The sequence below is a fragment of the Gossypium hirsutum genome, chromosome D09 (genome assembly GCF_007990345.1).
Source record: "Gossypium hirsutum isolate 1008001.06 chromosome D09, Gossypium_hirsutum_v2.1, whole genome shotgun sequence".
NCBI lineage: Eukaryota > Viridiplantae > Streptophyta > Magnoliopsida > Malvales > Malvaceae > Gossypium > Gossypium hirsutum.
The window spans coordinates 38,567,875-38,591,259 of NC_053445.1; the positions used below are offsets into that span (position 1 = coordinate 38,567,875).

Sequence of the window (23,385 nt, forward strand, 5' to 3'; positions counted from 1 at the left end):
TGTACATGTAGCTTCTATACCGTATATCTGTATATCATATATAACCATTTCCATGTAATTACCTGTACTAGTTCATATTGAACTTGTATAATCTCATAATAATAGTATGCCCGTTGAATCACTTAGAATATTGTTAGATACGCTAGTACACGCGAGGTGTACTGAACTGTAAGCCCGTCAATTCCTGTACGTGTATGCTCTTACGAGCCATAATCGGTAAGCTCTTCCGAGCTAAAATATGGTAAGCTCATACGAGCTGAGAATCGATAAGCTCTCACGAGTTGCAAAGTGGTAAGCTCATACAAGCTATGGTGAGTCCGCAACACATGCAAGACCTCAACCAAAATCAGTAACCTTAATGACATGTCATTTGTATCCTACGAATTTCTAAGGTTCAAACAGGGCTCGGTATTCTTCATGCTTCATCGGTTATGCGTTCAAAATTTGATGCGGTCGTTGAAAGCACCAAAAATATCCTATCCCTAATAAATAGTGAAAAAGAATAGTAAAAGGGAAGTAAAGTCGAATCCTCAGGGACTGGATTTGCACAATATCTTGTTCCGTGAAATCCCGGTAGAATCTTGCCCAAGAAAACCTGCGTGCCTGAAAAAAATAAAAATAACAGAATTAAAGGTTTGGATCTGGGAATGAAAAATAAAATAAAAACAGAATTAAGAATATTGAATCGAAAATTTGAGAAATTAAAAATAGAGTTGAGAGAAAGGAAATTCTTATGGGAGATTCCAGCCTCTAGTTGTCTCGTTCCGCCTTGGGTTCAATCCTCGGCTTTTAGATGATCCTTCCCAAACTGAATAAGCCAGTTATAGTGGAAGAGGACGCCTACGACCACCAGCTCCAAAGATTTAGACTTACGATTTAGTGGAACCTGACTCTAGCCAACAATCGCTTCTGTGGTTTCGTCTTATGCTAGATCAACGCTTCTCAATGGCGAATACCACGCCATTTTGTCTCTTGGGCTCGCCAACCTCTGACGCAGTAAGCTAACGAACTGACTGTGCAACCTTCCCAAAACATACAAAGCGGTTGCCTTTGCATACGTTGAAAAGCTTATTTCTTAAGGGACATGGATGAAAGCGTCAACCCCATAGTGCGGAGAAACGATGAATACTCAGCGAGGAGGCTAAGTACGGACTCTAAGCCTCAAAAACCCTTTTTGGGGAATATCGACAACCTTCAGCTAGATGGATTTAGTGGCTCATGGTTGTGGTGGAAAAGAAAAGAAATATAATAAAAATGGAGATTTTATTGAAAGGAAATATGAGAAGAACAAAAACCTAGACTTTTGGGGAGAGAGTGTTTACAAAAAAAGATGGATGCCTTTTGAGTCACTTCACCCCCTATTTATAGTGCTAGGAGAGATAGTCTAATCCTACTTAAACTCCCAGAAGATAAATACATTTAATTGAAGATAAATAAAGATAAATAAAATAAAATCCTAAAATTAAATAATCATTAATAATTATCTTAATATTAATTATCCTAATATAATTAAAATAGAGTCTGATAGAATAAAATCTCTTCTTTTTGCATTTCAACCCTTGTGTCCTCCATACTTGCACTTTTAGCACCAACTTTTCCTTGTGTCGCACATTGGCCCATTTTATCTCTAAATTTATGCTTTTGGCCCTTAATTTTTCTTTTGCCTCAAATATAGTCCCTATGAGATAAAATATCATAAATAGCTCAAATTAGCATGATCATACTCATAATAAATATATAATAAATACATAAAAATACGTTATTCTAGAGTGTTATCAGCGTTCGATAATTATACATTGAAATTACACAATCCACATACATATATTTCAATTAAAGTATGTAAATACACAATTTAATTACACGAACTTACCTCAAACTCGTACGGTGGAAAACGATCGTTTATTCAATAACTTTGTCCTTTTCCAGATCTAATTTCGAACGTGACTTTTCTTGATATGCAAGGGATTTTCTTTGTCAAAATTTCAAGCTCTCAAATGGTCATACTTTTCTGTAATTTTCGGCGCATGCAAGAATGAAAGAGATGACCATTTGTGTTTTATTTAATTTTTAACTTTAATTTCCTAATTACCTTTTTACCCTTCCCTAACTTGAAAATTTCTTAAATACCATGCCATGCACATGCACTAACTCAATTAGTGGTCTAATTATCAAATAAGTACCCCCACTTTAAAGTTTTATAGCTATTTAACACCTTTAACTAATAGAAGCCAACTTTCGCACTTTACGCGATTTAGGGTCTGTTTGTTTGGCAGTAAAATATTTTCCGTAAAATGATTTCTGGAAAATGTTTTACTTTTCTATAAAATGATTTACTGGAAAATATTTTCTGGTGTTTGGTAAATCTGTGTAAAATATTTTCTGCTGTTTGGCAGATTTCCTGAAAATATTTTCCGGAAAAGTTATTTTTACATATATTTTACATATATTAATATATATTTTACATATTTTACATATTTTACATATATTAATAAATTGTTTTTACATATATTGCAATGATTTAATTATAATAATACTCAATTATTAAGCTACAATATTAATCGTTATAAATTGAAAAAAACTAATATCAAATAAATTATTTGTAATTGTGTTAAAAAACAAGTATTGAATAATTATAAATTGCTACGAAACCACAATGAGTACTAGAAATAATAATATTATCCAAATACATAATTAATGGTACACCACATAGTAACAACATTGTCTAGTGCATAATATTACACCACATATATCCAAATACATAATTAATGGTACACCACATAGTAAGAACATTGTCCAAGTGCATAATATTACACCACATAAATGTATCAATATCTTCAACCCTGAGAAAATTTTTGAAGCCAAATTTTTTTATGCTTCTTATTTTTAACTAAAAAAAGTTTGGCCTCTGATTCATGACTCCCTAGATAATCAAGCACAGAACACAAGAAGTCTTCATCAAATCCTTCTTTCTCCATCGACATCACTTGTTCGTAAAGCTGTGATGTATTATCGGCAGTAAATTTTTCCAAAGCATTAGCAATTTTGCCAAGTTGTTCACCCACAAATTTAATTTGTTCATCAACGAGACTTTCTTGACCACTTTTTCTTTTACGTTTGGATGTGCCAGATGAAGATACATTTGTTCTTACCTCTTCAGCCTCTTCATTGTTGTAGTCTACAGGCATTGAATCTTCATTACCATCATCCAAATCTATGTCAGCAAATGTTCTGGCAAAACTCCCTGTTGCCATATCTTTGCCAACAACCACAGCCATTTCATCATAATGATCAATGCTTTTATTCAAAAATGGTTCATACTTCTTGTGTGCCTGTTGGATATTATACACAGTTAGAATAACAAGTAAAAAACAATTGAAATATACTTAACATATATATACATATATTACCATCACTGCTGCATCATATGTCGCTCTATCACATGTGATCATTTTCATGTTATCATCCCATCCAAAACCACTTTCACCTCGAATTTTGCATATAATTTGCCACTGGTTTTTTACTGTCCTCAAATGATTTTCCACATGCTTCGCATCGCATTGGACTTGGAATCTTTCTGAAATGGCGTCAACAACTCGATTAATAGAAACTGCTCTGAAAGTATTAGAAGGTTTATTTCCTTTTCGAGCCTCATCTGCTAGAATTTTAAGGAAAATATGTTCCATCAGTTTTGTCCACCTGAATTGCTTGGAGGTCCCTTCTTTGTTGCCCTTACCCATTCTACAAAATAAATTCAACCATTTCAATATCCAACAAGCTTAAAACATAATAATAAATTCAATATCCGACAAGCTTAAAACATAATCAATATCTAACAAATTCAAGACATATATCAAAATCCAACAAATTAAAATTTCAATATCATTATCCAACCAACATTTACAAAAGCAACATTCAAAAAATTTTAATACTAAAACATACATAACATAGAAACAACAACCCTAAGCCCTAAACCTAAATTGAGCATACAAACGGTAAAATTTCTTAAAGAAATTTTTGTACAATAATACTATCATGTTGTAGATATTAAAATAATATTAAAATAAAATTTTAAACTTCAAATTTATGGTCCCGAAACCACTGTTCTGATTTCACTGAAAACAGGCCGTTACAGGGTTAGTGAATCAAAATTGGTGACATCTTGTTTTTGAATAAATGTTGCAAGAATTGTGTGAAGTGAATTGATATGGATTCAGTGGTTAAAAGTTTTGTTTATGTGCCTAAGGTTCTGTGTTCAAATCCCTCCCCTTGAATTTTTATTAATTTTAGCTCTAACCACTGGTTCAGTGGTAAGGTTTCAGCTTACCAGCGGTTTTGTGCTTGAATCTTATTTGTGAGCAAAGTGGAAATATTTTTATTCTTTCTTATTCTGTCGTCCATTTGGAAGTAGCCAGATTAAATTTGAATTCTGATCAGCTTAATATGATAGCAACTAACCTTATTTGTTGGGATTTAGTTGTTCTTTTTAAAAATTTTGAGAAAATCCCTCCCCAAAACACTTTCCCACTCAATCGTTCCCCTTCCACTCTCCCCCATTATTCTATTTTTGTTTTCACATTAATTTGCTATCAAAAAAACTTTCTTTGATTTCTTTTTTTTCTTTTTTTCCCTAAATTGCTCTTTTTTTACCTCTAATTTTTCTGTTGCCGCCCCCTTGCTATTGTTTCTTTTTGTTGTCACCTTGCCATTGTGGTGTTGTTGAATTTTAAGTGCTATTCTCTGTGTGGTGTTCTCGATCGAGTAGATTGTATCTCAATTCTTGAGTAAGTGTCATATATATTTTTTCTTTGTAATAAGGTTTTTACCAATTTTCTGTAAGTTGTTTAGTAAACCTCGTTTTAATCGTTCCTGTGGTTCTGTTTAGGTGAGAATCAAGAAGAGCATATTCCTCTATCAGGTTGGGTATCAATAGTCTTCTCTTTAGAGGTTAGAATGCAAAATGCTCATTTTTGGAGGGCTGATTGGTGTTTCTTCAGGATAGTGTTGTGGAATGTGTTCGTTATTAACCGATTGATTTAGGGAGTGAGGTTGTGTAATTAAATATTTTTAGATGTTGGTTGTGCAGAATTTGGTGTGTTGTTGTTTTACCGGCATCTTGGAAGTCATCAGGTGTGTGGAGCTAACTCGAAACTTCATAAAATAGTAAAATTTTGAAATTATCGATGCCACACAATCGTGTGAGCCACACGATTGTGTATCAGGTCGTGTGAGCCACACGGGCTGTGCCAGGTAGGGTGTGTGAGTCACACGGGTGTGTGGGCTCATTTTGAGTAAGTTTAGTTAGGATCGAGTTTTGGATTGCATATTTGAGGTTAGCAATTTCGTAAACTTAGATGAATGACATGTAGTTTTGTTCGATCAATAAAATTTGTTGTTTTTGTTTTATACGATTTATCTTGTATGATAAGTATATAGCATGTTTGATTTTTCATAAATTTAGTAATGTGAAAATTATTACAAGTATTATAGAGTGGCTGAATGTGTTAAAAGATTTGTGTGTGTGAAAGAAGGTAAGTATTCTGTTTAAATCTATCAAATGATTGTTATACGATTATTGATAAATTATGTTTTGTTCCAATTCTCATAGCATGTGACATTGTGGCTATTCCGATTATATTGATTTATTATTATTGGAAACTGACATATCTGTTCTACAAAGCATGAAATTCCATGCCTATTGATTTCTGTTAAAAATACAATAGCATTCACAACATGCTTACTGTTCTGATTCCGTATTTGCATGCCATGTCACATTGCATGGGGTTAGGATGATATGGTAAGGAGGAAGTTTTGGCAGTTTAATGATCTACACTATCTGGTGGTTTAGCCACATATCTGTTCTGGCAACTTGACTGCAAATATGGTAGCTCGATCACATATATTTGATCTGGCAGATTTAATTGCAACTCTGGTGACATTGTCCACAATTATCTATTGGTGTGTTTTTGGAAGGACGAGTTCTGGGAAACTCTAATTGGTGTGTAGCGGGGTTGGGTAGGAAGCTTTCCAAAAAATCTGCATTATATTTTCTGAAAATATTGCATTGACATAATCATGAATGCCCAATTTTGCTCATTTGAATTTGATAAAATTCTCTGCGATATTTTAATCTATTTATTGTGTTATTTGTAATTATGCTTGGGTTATGTTACACACTGAGCTTCATAGCTCACCGGCTTACTTTATCTTCTCAGGTAATTCGCGAACTTAGGATTGGGCGGTGTTGACACCATTTTTTGATGAAAACGGGGTCGACTTGGGTTTTTTTAAAAATAAAAACGAAAATGGGAGTCGCCACCAATCTTTTTTGATGAGGTGTGATCGGGTCACCTCGAAAAGTGGTTGTTTTTAATAAACGATTTAATTTTTATTAAAACAAAGATTTTGGTCTATGAAATCCAAAAACAGGTTCAGGAGTCGGTTACGCACGAGGAAGGGTTAGCACCCTCGATACGCCCAAAATTGGTACCTAGTTGATTTCTTAATGTCTTGGTGTCGAAAATTAAAAACTCAAAAAGAATTTAAAAATACGATCCTTCTTTATGTGTGTTATTTTAAAATTACTCGAATAAATCAAAATGGAAAAATGCCTTCTTATCTCTAAGTAACAAGACGTCACACCCAGTAAGTTAGGACCCGACATCTCATATTTTGAGAGCAAGTTTGCATTTCATTTTTTATTTACACCTCATTTATTTTAATTCTAAAAGGATATTCGATTACTTAGAATCAACGAGGAAAATCGAAACCCAGTAAGTTAGGGCACAATTTTCTCAAATTTTCTAAACATAGAATATTGCCTTTATTTTTTGAAATTTTATGTGTTTGAAATTTAAAAGATATTTTGCTATTTGGGTTTAATGAGAAAATCGAGACCTAGTAAGTTAGGGTACAATTTATCGAATTTCTAAAATGCAAAATATTGCCTTAGATATTGAAAGTTTAAAAGGGTATTTGGCCATTTGGTCGAACGAGAAATCGAAACCCAGCACGTTAGGGCACGTTTTCTCGAATTTTCCAAACGCAAAATATTGCCTTAATTTAAAACTTTTCTTTTTTCGAATAGTTGCGAGTACAATACTCGAACGAGATGGATTTGTTTTATTTAGAAAAAAAATGATAAAGCAATCTAAGTTGGATAACTATGTTGATGCTTAATTTACAATACAAGGACGTGAGCTAACAATGCAATAATAATCGCAGAGTAATGATACATGAATAAGATTACACCAATGGCACACACAATGAAAATAATCACTCAACATACATTATTTAAACATTGATATTAATAAACAAAGATGAATAAATTAAATAACATATATGTAACTTCAAAATGAGTAGTATAAAGTAAATTAGAATAAATAAATGTAAGATAATTTTTTAAAAGATAATAAATGAGTCTTAAATAAATAAAAGAAATTTTGAAGAAAAAAAAATCAATCATATACAAAACAATTTAAAAATATTATATATGAAAAATTTTAAGATAAATAATAATATATATGCACATATGAAAGCATAAAAAGAATATATAAGAATTCTTGGAATGGATAATAAATAAATTAAGACAAATAGCAAAGTCGAATAAAAGGTACCAAACAATTTTAAAATAATTAACATATAATACATCTTAAAGGAGATAGTATATATATAAAAAATATGGAATGTCATATAGAAAAGAAAATTTAAGATAATACACATAAACAAAAATGGTTTAATATAAATAATACGTAAAAATAAAATGAAATAAAACTATTTAAATGAAATAATATATATAAAAAATTACACAGTTTAGAAAGCAAATAAAAATGAAATCAAAACAAACAAAACTAATAATAATAAACAAAAGCAATTTAAAAGAAAAAAAAGAAAGAAATTAAAGAACCAAGGATGAAACTGGAAACGAACAAAAATCTGGGGGGTCGAAACTGTAAATAAATGAAACAGGCTGCAAGGGACTGAACTGAAACACGCTCGAAGCGTGAGGGACCTATAGGGAAATATTCCCCAGACCTAAACGCAGTGAGAGTCTGCGCATGGTCTAAGGACCAGATTGAAACAGACACAGAATTTGCCGTTGCGGCTTCAATCTTTTAAATTGCAATATCAAGGAAGCAAGATTCGCCGTCGTAGCTTTAATCTACTTCATTGTACTGCCAGAAAAGTGAGATTCGTCGTTGTGGCTTCAATCTCTTTAATTGCAATGTCGGGGAACAAGATTCGCCTTCGTAGCTTTAATTTGCTCCACTGCACTGCCAGGGAAGGTAACTTCACTGATCTGTTTTCTTCGATCTACTTCATGCCCAGGGAGACAGAACTACCAGCTTCAATGTACTCCACTGTAATCAGGGAGGTAAAATCCGCCGTCTTCGACCTGCTCCACTATTGCTTAGGTAGATAAGATCTGTAATCTTCGATCTATTCCACTGTTGCCTAGGGAGATAGAACTACCAGCTTCAATGTACTCCATTGTAATCAGGGAGGTAAAATCCGCAGTCTTCAACCTGCTCCACTATTGCTTAGGGAGATAAGATCTGTAATCTTCAATCTATTCCACTGCCAAATACAGGGAGATAGAGTTATCGGCTTCAATGTACTCCACTGTAGTCAGGGAGGTAAAATCTGCCATCTTCGATCTTCAATCTATTCCACTGCCAAATATAAGGAGATAGAGTTATCGGCTTCAATGTACTCCACTGTAGTCAGGGAGGTAAAATCTGCCATCTTTGATCTACTTTGCTGCCAAATACAAGAAGGCAAGATCTGCAATCTTCAATCTATTCCACTGCCAAATACAGGGAGATAGAGTTATCGGCTTCAATGTACTCCACTGTAGTCACATGGAGGTAAAATCTGCCATCTTCGATCTTCAATCTATTCCACTGCCAAATACAGGGAGATAGAGTTATCGGCTTCAATGTACTCCACTGTAGTCAGGGAGGTAAAATCTGCCATCTTTGATCTACTTTGCTGCCAAATACAGGAAGGCAAGATCTGCATCTTCGATCTACTTCATGCCAATACATGAGACAAGATCTACTTTCTTCGATCTACTTCACCACCAGTATGGGAAGACAAGATCTGTATCTTGGATCCACTTCCTATCAATATAGGAAGATAAGACCTACTATCTTCGATCTACTTCACGCCAATACATAAAGACAAGATCTGCTTTCTGCGATCTACTTCGCCACCAATATGGGAAGACAAGATCTGCATCTTTGATCCACTTCCTACCAATATAGGAAGATAGGATCTGCTACCTTCGATCTACTTCACGCCAATACATGAAGACAAGATCTGCTTTCTTCGATCTACTTTGCCACCAATATGGGAAGACAAGATCTGCATCTTCGATCTACTTCATGCCAATACATGAGACAAGATTTGCTTTCTTCGATCTACTTCACCACCAGTATGGGAAGACAAGATCTGTATCTTGGATCCACTTCCTATCAATATAGGAAAATAGGACCTGCTATCTTCGATCTACTTCACGCCAATACATGAAGATAAGATCTGCTTTCTGCGATCTACTTCGCCACCAATATGGGAAGACAAGATCTGCATCTTCGATCTACTTCACGCCAATACATGAAGATAAGATCTGCTTTCTTCGATCTACTTCGCCACCAGTATGGGAAGACAAGATCTGCATCGTCGGTCCACTTCCTACCAATATAGGAAGACAGGACCTGTTATCTTTGATCTACTTCACGCCAATACATGAAGACAAGATCTGCTTTCTTCGATCTACTTCACGCCAATACATGAAGGCAAGATCTGCTTTAATGACTTCAATCCATCCCACTGTAACTTCAGGGGTATAGGATTTGTTTCTTTGATCTGTTCTCTGGGGAACATGACCTGCAAAATCCATTTCATGGACCTATTTATGCCTAGTGTTTAGGATGACATGATCAGAATGAATCAAATGCTCCTAACTAGATGTGTATGTATTATATTTGTAGAATGTCATGAGAATGATCCATTTTTAATGCTTAGGTTGTCATTCCTCATTGTTCATCAAGGTTCTATCACTGATGCCTTCTTGTTCAGCCAGTACCTTTGACAGAAAACCCAAAGAAATAGACGCTATTTAGACTATCATTTCTCAAATGTTTCCAACCCTTAGGTTTGGTTAGTTCTAAACAATAGTCCTGTTTCAGGTCCTCGTATTATTTAGAAACTTTCAGAGTAATATGCAGAACTCCTTCTGCATGTGTATTGTCAGTCCATTAATCGTTATTTCAATGAAAAATGCTTGAAAAAGATTATCAAAATGGACAAAATGAAATTTTGTTGAGAGCAAAGCTCTAAACAAACAAATCAATCAAGGTAGCAAATTTTGCTGAGATACGAGATGAATAAGATGAAAAAGATTATCACAATGGATAAGATGAAAATTTGTTGAGAGCAAAGCTCTAAATGAACAAATTAATCAAGATAGCAAATTTTGCTAGAATACAAAATGAGAATAAATTAATCAAGATGATGTATTTTGTCAAAAATACAAAAAATGAATAAAATGGAAATAGGTGCCCCAGATATCGTAGCATGAGCTTCTCTGCCCCAAACTTCTTAAGGATTCTTTTGAACTTGATATGTGTTTAGAAGTCCTAGAAGGCTTTGTTGATGCCCCAAGATGTAGCATCTCTCCTTCTTATTAATTCAGAAAGGGCAAGACTACCGCATGCCCCACCTTTGAACAAAATTTGAACTGCCCATTCATGGGTTTTCAATTCAAAACCCTTTGGTCTCAAGGCACCCTTTGCGGGTTTTCACCTTGGCCTCTCCTTTTTCTTTTTCTTTTTTTTCCTTTTCTTTTTCATTTTTTCATTTTTCTTTTCGTTTTTTTTTCAAGTGAAGTATTTATTTCTTGAATCAGAATTCTCGAGATTAGGCAGGTTCTTGCCATCCATCCTGTCAATATCAACGCTTTTTCAGATAAGGCCTTCCACATAAGGTCCTTTCCAGTTCGGCATCCATTTTCTTCTGAAGTCCTTTTGTATGGCAAGAATATTCTTCGATATCAGGTCCCCTTCTTGGAATTCTCTGAGGCGAACTTTTTTTTTGGTGAGCTCGCGTATTTTATTTTTGGTACTTTTGACCAAGACGGATAACTTTGAATCTTTCCTCTTCAATCAAATTTAACTGATCATATCGGGCTTGGATTTGCTTCATCCAGATTCAGCTCTGATAAGACTTGAAGGGTAGAAATATCAACTTTGATGGGTAAAACTACCTCTATTCCATATACTAGTGAGAAATGAGTTGCTCCAGTAGAGGTTTTTCTTTTATTTGGTTTTTTGTTTTGCTTTTTATTTTCTCATTTTTTTTACCTTTTTTTTTGCCCCCACTGAACTGTTCATTTTGAGGCGATATAGTGTTAATCTTGAACAGACTACAAACTTCTGATGTCGTGCGGTCGTTCAAATTCAATGCATTGTCTAATATGATCCTTTTTGGCATTCCATATTCACATATGATTCTTCAAGAAATTTGTCGAGTGTCGACTTTATGATATTGGCATATGAAACAACCTCTACCCACTTGATAAAGTAATCGACGAACACAAAGATGAATCGATGACCGCCAAAAGCTCTTGGTGAGGTCGGCCCAATGAGATCCATGCCCCTCATAGAGAAAGTCAATGGAAAAGTCATAACATGAAGAGATAAATGAAGCACATAAATCTTGTCTCTGTAAATTTGGCCCTTGTGGCGTTTCTTGGTATAACTGGTGCAATCCCCTTCCATGGTGGATCAGCAATACCCGAATCTCATAATTTACTTGGTCATTGCAAAATCAATGCATGTGTTCCTCAAACATCTTATGGACATTTCCTAGTATTTCTTATTCTCAACAGCATCCATATGTCTTAGCAGATCATGCATATCTTGATCATACGAAAACATCTTTAAATTCTTAGAGTAACTTAATGACATCTCGCTTTGTCTTTGCAGTGATACATGCTCCGATCTTTACCTATTTCTTTTCTCCTAAGCCCACAATCTCCGCTGATTTTTTTTGTAAGGTAGGATCTGTTTCGACTTGTTCTACCATCCTTAATAAATCAGGAGATAAACCACTGTCTCGGTCGTCTTCAAAGTCCTGAGGTACCTCTGGACACATATCTTGCTCAAAAGGAGATTCTGAGTCAATAGCAGTGTCGCTCATATCATTGATATCTGGAGACTTATTCTAGGGACGAAGGAAGTCTCAAAGAGCAAATGAATCAAAGGGTAATTATCTGTGTAGTATGAGTATGAATGAAATGGAAGGAACAAAAGAATGTTTTCCAAAACCAGACACAAAGATGCATTTTATTGAAATAAAAAATAGTAGAAATGTGCCTTTTTCACAAAAGGAATTTTCTATTGCTCCCAGGCTTAGAACAATAAGAGTGTTCCAAATATTACTCTGAAATAGTCTTAAAAATTACAAGAATTTCCTTCACAGTCCAGTTGTTTAGAACGCCTTTAGGGATGTAGAAACAAATTCCTGATAGGTTTTTTAGTTTTTTAGTTCCTTCTTCAAAGGCACAAACACCTTTCCTTTCCATACCATCGATATCTTTAGAGAATTCCAAATCTTTATCATCTATCTGGCTCTGTACTAGAGTTCTGAACTCAATGCACTTTTGGATTTTAGGAAATTTATTGTATGCAATGAAATGTAATGTTAATGAATGAAAAAAAATACTTGCAATGAAATGTAATGCAGATGCATGAATGCAAAAAGAGGCATTGATTCGAATTCAATTTCATTAGAAAACTCAACTAGAAAGCAAATTTCTTTACATAAAATAAATTACATATACGGCTTCGCCTTTATACCCAAAGCCTTAACCTTCCTAAGAAGCCAAGCTAAATCTCGACCTCGGCTTGATTCTGACTCATATTTTAAACTCAATACCTCGGCCTGAACTGCTAATGTTTGCAGATGATCAGCCACTTCCCGCACTTGAGTCACAGCTTCGCCCATAACGTAATCTCTATCTCTAATCTGACTTTGAGAATGATGGAATTGCTCTTGCCATTGATCATTACTCCTCTCAAGAAGCTCCATTCGTAGCTCAGAATTGTGTAATGCGTCCTCAAGCTTCCCTATCTTTCCTTTCAGTTTTTCGATCTTATTTAAGCTTGTTCTTAATTCGATCATGGAGTTGCGACTACGGTACGAGTGAAGTGGCTTTTCTAGCTCTGCCACCTTAGCCTTTAATCCTGTCTTCTCATTTCGGTACTCTAACAAACTCCTTTCCAAAGCGTTTTCTCGAGCTCGAGCATCTTGCAATTTCTTTTCCCACTGATCGGCCCTATTTTTTTCCTCATTGACCTCTTGTCGCCACTGCTCTGACGTTTTACCCAAACCGACAGTTCTCATTGACAATCGCAGCTTCTTGTAATCTGTTTTTAGACTATCCAAATCCTCTTCAGCCTTGTTCTTTCCCTTCCTTAATTTCTCGGCTTCTAGCTAGTGGATATCGATGTCTAATCCCAAATGCATTCTTTCTTCTTCTAGCTGTTCTATCCTCTTTCCCAACTCAGAATTTCTTTTCTCAAAGTCTCGTTTGATGATCTCTAATTCTGACGGAGCTACTTGTAGATGCTCCTCTATAGACTGAACGCAATCTTCTCTCGGCTTAGGGATGTTGTCATTGACTCTTTTACTCCACCACCCATAATATTCTGAAGTTGTCATCGCTCCTACGGTAAATCTTTTCATTCGGTGAACCTGTTTCCAAGCGTTAGATATTTCTCGAGTTTTTCTCTTGTAGTTTTCATCCTTATAAGAAAACTCACATTGAGCCAGCCCTTGTGTTGCTGGTATGAACTGTCTCGATCTATATTGTCTTAATACGAGTAAAGAGGCATAACCGACAGCTCCCCAAATTCCGAGTAAAGGGACCCAGTCGAAATCCCCACATCGATACAGGATCTCGTCGGGTACCATCCAATGAGCTTTCCATTCAACGTCATCCTCCTGAAGATTTTGGAGAATCGTCATCCACTTTTCTTCCATGATATCGTCTCGTCTTGGTGTAGCAACTTGTTCCTTCAATGGGGAATAGTCTTCTGAGAAGACTCGATAAGAGACATTTTCCATCTTCCAAAAGTGACTATGGAACCACACCAATAGTAGCTGCGCGCATCCGATGAACCTTCCCTCCCCTGCTCTTCGACATGCGCTTAGAGATCTGAAGGTTTCTGCTAAGATTGCCGGGATGAGCGTGACTCCTTTACTAAGCCGATCGAACAAATCAGAGACGGCCTCATCTACGTGCCCTAAAGCTCTAGGGAAAATTACCAATCCATAGATACCTAGAGCGAAGACATCCACTCTTTTCTTCACATCAGGGTGTGCTAATACTAAATCTCGCAAGCTTTTCTAAGGAACGCATTTACTGTCTCCTTTCTGTTGGATCCGGGCAGCGACCCACTGTTCGCTCATCCCTGTAATGCTCATCAATTTTTTTAATAATGTCGGGACACTAGCAGCTCTAGAATAGGCCTTGTCAATTTGAATCTTTGGACACCGAAGCAAGGTCGTATATTCTTCCACGGTGGGCACCAAGTCCACTTTTCCAAAAGTGAAACAACTGTAAGCAGGATTCCAAAACTGGGCTAGGGCTCGGAATAAATACTTGTCCACTTTAATACCAAGTAGGTAAGACAAGTCCCCGTAGTCACAGTAAAACATCTGCTTGGTCCCGTCGTCCCATTGATCCCATATTTCCTTCATTTCTCGAAGATCATTTTGGATTACGCTGATACGAGTGAAGTCCCATAACTCTGATACGTACCATTCTGCAAGACTATCGCCTTTCTCTCTCCACATCGTTTCAGCCCACACTCGTACAGCTGTATTGTCTTCTACTTTATCAAGAAACCTCTTTTCCATGATAAGCTTTCTATCTATACTGAACGTGAATCGACACCTCTTTTGAAATGAAAATGTCATGCAATCACAAACAAAGCAAATCAGAGCTAGGATTTAAAGTAAACAATAATAAATAAAGCATCTATTCGGTAAGCACTAGGGTTTGGAATAGCTCTATCTCGGTGGGTTCTTACGGCTTGCTATATGTGGTTTGGTTCTAAAGTAAGGGTACCTGAACCAGCAGATTCCTCGATCCTCACCCATTATAGGCTCATATGGACCGAGTTCAGTTCAGGGGAATACATTTCCCTATGGCCATGCGGAGATGAAAATCTCACGAAGACATAGGTACGGATGTATCCCGGAAGCGATTCACTATCCCATGCGGAGGTGAAAACCTCACGAAGGCGTAGTTTCTCACTCCCACTTAAAAGGTGTGACCAACGGTCATGCAATGCAATGTGCAGAGGTATAAAATAAAATATAGAACATGATAAAAAAAATATAACTCAAAACAAAAAGAGATGCAATGAGAGGATCGTAAATTTAAATCGAATTTTCCACTTTCAACAAAAAGACAAGAAATAATCAACACGTGGCTTGACTCTCTTATATTCCCCAGTGGAGTCGCCAAGCTGTTGACACCATTTTTTTATGAAAACGGGGTCGACTTGGGTTTTTTTAAAAATAAAAATGAAAATGGGAGTCGCCACCAATCTTTTTTGATGAGGTGTGATCGGGTCACCTCGAAAAGTGGTTGTTTTTAATAAACGATTTAATTTTTATTAAAACAAAGATTTTGGTCTATGAAATCCAAAAACAGGTTCGGGAGTCGGTTACGCACGAGGAAGGGTTAGCACCCTCGATACGCCCAAAATTGGTACCTAGTTGATTTCTTAATGTCTTGGTGTCGAAAATTAAAAACTCAAAAAGAATTTAAAAATACGATCCTTCTTTATGTGTGTTATTTTAAAATTACTCGAATAAATCAAAATGGAAAAATGCCTTCTTATCTCGAAGTAACAAGACGTCACACCCAGTAAGTTAGGACCCGACATCTCATATTTTGAGAGCAAGTTTGCATTTCATTTTTTATTTACACCTCATTTATTTTAATTCTAAAAGGATATTCGATTACTTAGAATCAACGAGGAAAATCGAAACCCAGTAAGTTAGGGCACAATTTTCTCAAATTTTCTAAACATAGAATATTGCCTTTATTTTTTGAAATTTTATGTGTTTGAAATTTAAAAAATATTTTGCTATTTGGGTTTAATGAGAAAATCGAGACCTAGTAAGTTAGGGTCCAATTTATCGAATTTCCAAAATGCAAAATATTGCCTTAGATATTGAAAGTTTAAAAGGGTATTTGGCCATTTGGTCGAACGAGAAATCGAAACCCAGCACGTTAGGGCACGTTTTCTCGAATTTTCCAAACGCAAAATATTGCCTTAATTTAAAACTTTTCTTTTTTTGAATAGTTGCGAGTACAATACTCGAACGAGATGGATTTGTTTTATTTAGAAAAAAAATGATAAAGCAATCTAAGTTGGATAACTATGTTGATGCTTAATTTACAATACAAGGACGTGAGCTAACAATGCAATAATAATCGCAGAGTAATGATACATGAATAAGATTACACCAATGGCACACACAATGAAAATAATCACTCAACATACATTATTTAAACATTGGTATTAATAAACAAAGATGAATAAATTAAATAACATATATGTAACTTCAAAATGAGTAGTATAAAGTAAATTAGAATAAATAAATGTAAGATAATTTTTTAAAAGATAATAAATGAGTCTTAAATAAATAAAAGAAATTTTGAAGAAAAAAAAATCAATCATATACAAAACAATTTAAAAATATTATATATGAAAAATTTTAAGATAAATAATAATATATATGCACATATGAAAGCATAAAAAGAATATATAAGAATTCTTGGAATGGATAATAAATAAATTAAGACAAATAGCAAAGTCGAATAAAAGGTACCAAACAATTTTAAAATAATTAACATATAATACATCTTAAAGGAGATAGTATATATATAAAAAATATGGAATGTCATATAGAAAAGAAAATTTAAGATAATACACATAAACAAAAATGGTTTAATATAAATAATACGTAAAAATAAAATGAAATAAAACTATTTAAATGAAATAATATATATAAAAAATTACACAGTTTAGAAAGCAAATAAAAATGAAATCAAAACAAACAAAACTAATAATAATAAACAAAAGCAATTTAAAAGAAAAAAAAAGAAAGAAATTAAAGAACCAAGGATGAAACTGGAAACGAACAAAAATCTGGGGGGTCGAAACTGTAAATAAATGAAACAGGCTGCAAGGGACTGAACTGAAACACGCTCGAAGCGTGAGGGACCTATAGGGAAATATTCCCCAGACCTAAACGCAGTGAGAGTTTGCGCATGGTCTAAGGACCAGATTGAAACAGACACAGAATTTGCAGCCCCAAATTAAAAAAAATAAAAAGGTCAGATTGCGCTTCAGTGCAAGATGGAGGGACCAAATGCGCAAATTACCCTTAGGGCAAGAATGCGCAGATCTCTTCCCCTAAACGGCGCCGTTTTGTTTTTATTATTTAAACAAAGAAAAATTTAGAAACCCTCATTTGCAGCCCTTGTTACAAAAAGAAAAAGAAACTGAAAGCCCTCTCAGCCCCCTCCATTATCCGGCCATGGTCATTGCCGACGAACGGTCGCGCCGCCGCCGAGGCCAAAGGCCGGTGATGAAAAGATGGCCTTTTAGCCCTCGCTTCGCGGTGTATTCAAGGGTTGGGCTTTCTTGACCCGAGGGTCCGAAAGAAAATGGTTCAATCCCCCTCCTTTGAACGCGAATCCGACGACGGTGAAGGACTACCGACGACGGGGCTGCGAATCTCCCTCAGGTAAGTTTTGCTTTCCTTTTTTATTTTCGTTTTTTAAAAAGAAAAATAATAATAATAAAAAGAAAGAAAAAGAAAGATTAAAAACAGTTTCTGCTTTTTTATTTCTATTCGTAAAAATCGGGAAGCAGCATACAATCGTTTGATTCGGCCTTTTATAGCCGATTTAAAAAAGAACTTAAATTTCTTCTTTTGTCGTTTTGTTGTTTGGACTGTTGTTTGTTCTTGCAGGAGGTCTGACACGCGTGAAGGGCCAGTGATAGGCGAACGGTGGCGGCGAGCATGCGAGGAGGTGCCTGACAGAGCACGCGGCGCTGGGAGTGGCAGACGATGAGGCATGCGGCGCAAAGAAAAGCCAAGGTTTTCTGCTGCTAAAATTTTAGTTTCCTGGGCTAGGTTTTTTTTATTATTTGGGTTTGGGCTTGAGTTCGTAAATGGACTGTTAATTTTGGGTTTATTATTTGGGTTATTTTGTTGGTATGGGCCCGGGCAGATTTTGGGCTTTACAGGCGGCATTCGGGAGTTTAGATTGGTTTCCTCGCGTAAGATTATATTAATTAATCATTAATTAAACTTTTTTGGACTTTTAAATTTTGGGACTAAAGTTCGTACTTCTAATTTTGGTTTTAATTGAAAATTCCGCATGATTTCTATTAATTTAAAAAACCTTGACGTTTGACCTTCCAAAGTTAAACAAGGTAAATGTTTTTCCGTTGCAAATCATTTTAACCGAGAAAATGAGTTTTATGAAAATAATAAATAAAGTCTGCGACATTTTTGATAAATTGAGTATTTTATGTTATCGTTTTGGAAAATTTTACACACACCTTATAATAGTCAAGTTTTCCAATTAATAAAATGAGACGGTTTATGTTTTAGATTAACTCTGAACTTTTTAGACTGTTTAAGTATTTTGGACTTTAATTTTAGTTTTTGATGGGCTTACTATTGGATTGTGGTTTTGTTAAATTGCAAAATGATTTGTTTCCACATTTTGAAATCGTGCTTTACAAATTAGCGACTCTAAAACTTTCACTGCGACACTAAATAACAAACTAATTTTTTTCTGTCAAGTAAATAAGATCTACTCGTATTTCTCGAAAATTGCAAGAGATTTGTCAAAATTAACATTTCTCGAAAACACACTTTTCTAGTTCAAAATCTGGAATTTTAGAACAAATTTATTTAATTCCTCAAGGTTTGGTCGTAACGTCTAGTCCGAATTTGGGGTGTTACAAATGCATCATAGATCCTGTCGAAACCATTTTTTATTATGAAATCAAAAAGTTAGTAGTCGACTGAAAAATGAAATGAAAATGGGAGTCGTCACCGATCTTTTATTAAGGTGTGATTGATTCACCATTAAAATGATTTTGGTCTACGAAGTTGAGAAAACAGGTTTGGGAGTGGATTACGCACGAGGAAGGGTTAGCACCCTCGTGACGCCCAAAATTGGTACCGAATTAATTGTTTAATGTCTTAATGTCGAAAATTTGAAAAGATTTTAAAATACGATCCTTTTAACTTGAATAAATTGAATAATAAAACACTCTTATTTTAAAGAAATAAAATGACACACCTAGTGAGTTAGTGCGCAACATTTTTAATTTTCAAAATTAAGTTTATCTTTTAACTTTAAAAACCCATGCATTTGAGAAGGATATTTGATTATTCGGGTCAAATGAGAAAATCAAAACCCAGTAAGTTAGGGTTCGATTCCACAAAATTCCTAAATATCGAACATTGCCTCTTTTATTTTTTAAATCCTCGTCTCGAAAAAATAACATGTCATTTCCAGTGCTTTAGGACACAACGTATTGAATTATCGAGAATGAGCTTTTTATTTTGAAATTTCTATATTCAATTTGGAAAAAGGGGTATTCGGTTATTTAAATCCAACAAGGAGAATTGAAGCCCAGTAAGTTAGGGCACAATCCTCTCGAGAATTTTGGATACCAAGCTTTTTAGTAGATTTGAAATAAAACGATTATAATGCTTTAATGAAATGCAATTTTTACAAACAATATAATAAAATATCAATATACAAATCAAATGGTGAATAGCAAGCTAAATTTACAATTTGGAGCAACCAAACATATAATACATCAACATTGATAATCAAATAAACTAATAATCAATCTTACAAATAACGAAATGAGAATAATTAATATAAAGATAATTTAATCACAAGTAAACCACTTAAAATAATCGAAATGAATAAAAAAATTTGAAAACAAAAATAAAATTTTGTAAATTACAAGTTATGATGCATTTTATACACATGTACATGTATTAAAATAATTCCATATAAACTATATATATAAATATAATAATCACGAGATATCATGGTGAAAATAAAATTTGGGACTATATTCTAAAATACATTATTGAGAAATATAAAGTAATATATCAAATTCTAAAAATATATTAGGTGTGATAAAATAAATAATAATGTATCAAATTCAAAAAAAGGAGTATATGTAAAGAATTTAAAATCGATGTCAATGAATTTAAAACATATTGATAATAATTAGTAAGAATAAAGTATTATATTTTAGAAATCATATTAATAATAAGTTTAAAAATATTAAGTCAATGTTAAAATAATATTAATAATTAAAATAACAATAAAATTTTTAATAAACATACAGTAGTTTCAAAATATTAGTATATAATAAATTTAAAATACAAAATACAACCTAAAATAATAACTTTATTACATTTTAAAATAATATAATAATTTAAAATACTATCAAAAATAAATATTATAAAGAATATTATATATTATAATTCATGAAAATAGAATTAATCATAATTAAAAAAACATTGAATTTTTTTAAAAAATAAATCAGTATTTAATTAAAACCTGTTTCCAAAATTGAAGGACTAAATCCGCAATTAAACACGAATTTCGAAATAATCCCAAACAATAACAAAAACGGCACCGTTTGAGCTTGGATCTAAATGAATACAGAATTAAATAGGCGGTACAAATTAAGGAAAATGGAAAGAAATCCGATTGAAACTAAGCAAAACATGAAAGGACTCTAACCGAAAATAAACCAAAAATTCATTACGCGCGGATCCTCCCTGGGTCGGGTCACCGCGCGGGTTGCTGAAACTAAGTGGCTTAAACGGCGCCGTTTTAAGCTACTGAGACATGCTTGAAACGGTGCCGTTTTAATAATCGGTGCAAAAATAAAAAAAAAAACTAAACTAAGCCTAATCTGTCATTCGAATCAAACCCTAAGCAAGCTTCTTCTTGTTGCTGCGCCGTTCCAGACCCAAAACCTCCATCCCTCTATCCCCGATTCTAACCGGAGCGGATGAAGGCTTCGACGGTGCGCTCCGGAAGGTAGACTTCCTTCTTTTTCTTCTTCGTTTCAAATCCTATAATCCCCATCTGATTTTGACTCAAAACATAATGAATGGGGACTCCGCTCTCCCCGGCGAAGGTAAACCGTCCCGCCCCCTTTTTTTATTTCTTATCTTTTATATATATATGCTCATATATTTTATAATGAAGAACAAAAAAAAGAAAGAAAGAAAAAAAGGAATCGAAAAAAACAGAATCGGAAAGAGGAAAAAGAAAACCTTTTGTATTAATTTTCGTGTTTTTTGATAGTCTTCTTCTCTTCTGTGTACTGATATTGTGTGTGTGTGTGTTGATCGTAAAAGAGAACCTTTTTTACATATTTTCTTGGCTCTTTTATAGCCGAAACGAAAATAAAATACAATCGTCCTTTTTCTTTTTTGCTGTGCTGTTTTTGTTTGTTTATTTGCAGGTACGGGAGTACGGAGGTGGTGGCGTGGCGCGAGTAGAGAGGAAAGCCGAAGGCGGTGCATTGCGAGGTTGCTGCGGCGGCTTAGTTTAGGGTTTTGGTCTCTAGGGTTTGCTGCTGATTTTCTCTGTTTTGGGCTGCGGGTATTTGGGCTTGGTTTTGGGTTTAGGCTAGTTGGGTTTCTGTAACTTGGATTGGGCCATGATAGTTGGGCTAAATGGGGTATTCGGGAATTAGGCCCATTGTATTGGCTTAGGCCAGACTTATGGACTGTTTCCTTTAATTTGGTTTATTTATTTATTTTTGAACTGTATGTGGGCCGGGCAAATTTAGGCTATTACAGATCCTTTAAGAAAAACTATTTAGAAATATATATATTCATTATAATAAAATTATAACAGTAAATCGAAACAATAAAACATTCATTTCTTCCTTATTATTTGCCATGTAGGCTGATGAGTACTAACATATATTTAGCATTTTTATGGTAGATAATTGAGTTGATTTGGAAGATGTTTAAGCAAAATAAACTTTTTAGTAAGGTCTTTGACCGATGATATTGCCTGCAGGAGCATAGTTGCAAGTAATGAAAGTTCCACCAGTGTTGCACCTCACCTTAGCACACCCAAGACGAATCGAGTTGCGCCAAACCACTTGAGTATAATGCCCGCAAACCTTGCCTGCTGCACAACTGTTGGAGTTGTAATTGTAGTTTACCCTCTCACTAACCCACATTCTTACAGCACTAGTGCCTGAAAAGTCAGCGCTACTCCAGGCAAGATTCTCACCATAAGGTCCACCGGAGTGAATAAGGTTGCAGTCGTAATAGCGTTGATTAGCGTAGTTCTGTGCATAGGCAGCCACGGTCTTGTCCCAAATCATAGGGCCAACACCGACGGCTGCTCGAGCTGCATTGTGAGCATTGAGGTAGTCTTGTGGTGAGTCCCCTCCCAAGGCTAGGTAGTCTTGTTGTGAGTCTTGGGCTTGGGAGGGAAGGACTAGGTAGTCTTGTGGTGAGTTTTGGGCATGGGAAGGATGGACCAAGGCTAAGGCTATGAGAGAAGTAAGAGCTACTAAAGTAAACTCCATTTTGAAGTTTGATTCTATAAGAATATTGCAATGAAGAAAAGTTGAAGTATGAGATGAATTTTATGTGTTTTGAGAGAGGTATTTATAGACGTTGTTGTTTTGGCACTTGAATGTTCAAACTAGATTAAGTGCATAAATTAACGCCACAAAATTGATAGCAAACTATCTAGCTCCATGTTCAAATATATAAAAACTAGACAAAAATAATAATGGAAATATGGTTTATTTTAATTGGAAGATGCATGTATATTAGGGTTCATGAAAGCTGCCTAATTCGAAAGTTTGATTGTCACTTGTATAATTACTATTTATTAATTAGTCGTCGTCTATTTTATGTTTTTTCTTTCAAAAAGTTAGCCGCCGTCTGTGATATATATTAACCAATTTGCAAATAGGATGGACCGTAGGCTTCTTATCCAAATCAAATATGCAAAATGTATGATAAAATGATAAGATAGTAAATCCTTTATTTTTATTAAGCAAAATTATTACTAGAAATCAGAACATAAAAATTAGTAAAAATAAATAAATAAAGACAATCGTTCCATATAAATATTGATAAATCTTCATAATGATCTTAAAATTTCTTAAGTCACCCTACAAGAGTATCGAAAATGGGATATTCTCCATTACTTGGCCTAATTATTATTTTTATTTATGATAATAATGAAATAATGTCATCCTG

General features: G+C 34.6%; 1 protein-coding gene and 1 long non-coding RNA gene across 2 annotated transcripts; one reads left to right on the forward strand and one right to left on the reverse strand.

Moving 5' to 3' along the window:
* Window positions 1-20,788: 20,788 nt before the first annotated feature.
* Window positions 20,789-21,924, forward strand: LOC121220875 (uncharacterized). The gene is made up of 2 exons (XR_005918089.1): window positions 20,789-21,284; window positions 21,615-21,924. It is a non-coding gene; the product is annotated as an uncharacterized lncRNA (long non-coding RNA).
* Window positions 21,925-22,019: 95 nt separating this feature from the next.
* On the reverse strand, window positions 22,020-22,857 carry LOC107899771 (pathogenesis-related protein 1). The gene has a single exon (XM_016825572.2). The coding sequence runs from the start codon at window positions 22,698-22,700 to the stop codon at window positions 22,146-22,148; it is 555 nt and encodes a 184-aa protein (XP_016681061.1). The 5' UTR covers window positions 22,701-22,857; the 3' UTR covers window positions 22,020-22,145.
* Between the last annotated feature and the right edge of the window lie 528 nt (window positions 22,858-23,385).

Coding starts and splice junctions, on each gene's coding strand:
- LOC107899771 (XM_016825572.2), bottom strand. CDS start 22,700: ATGGAGTTTACTTTAGTAGCTCTTACTTCTCTCATAGCCTTAGCCTTG.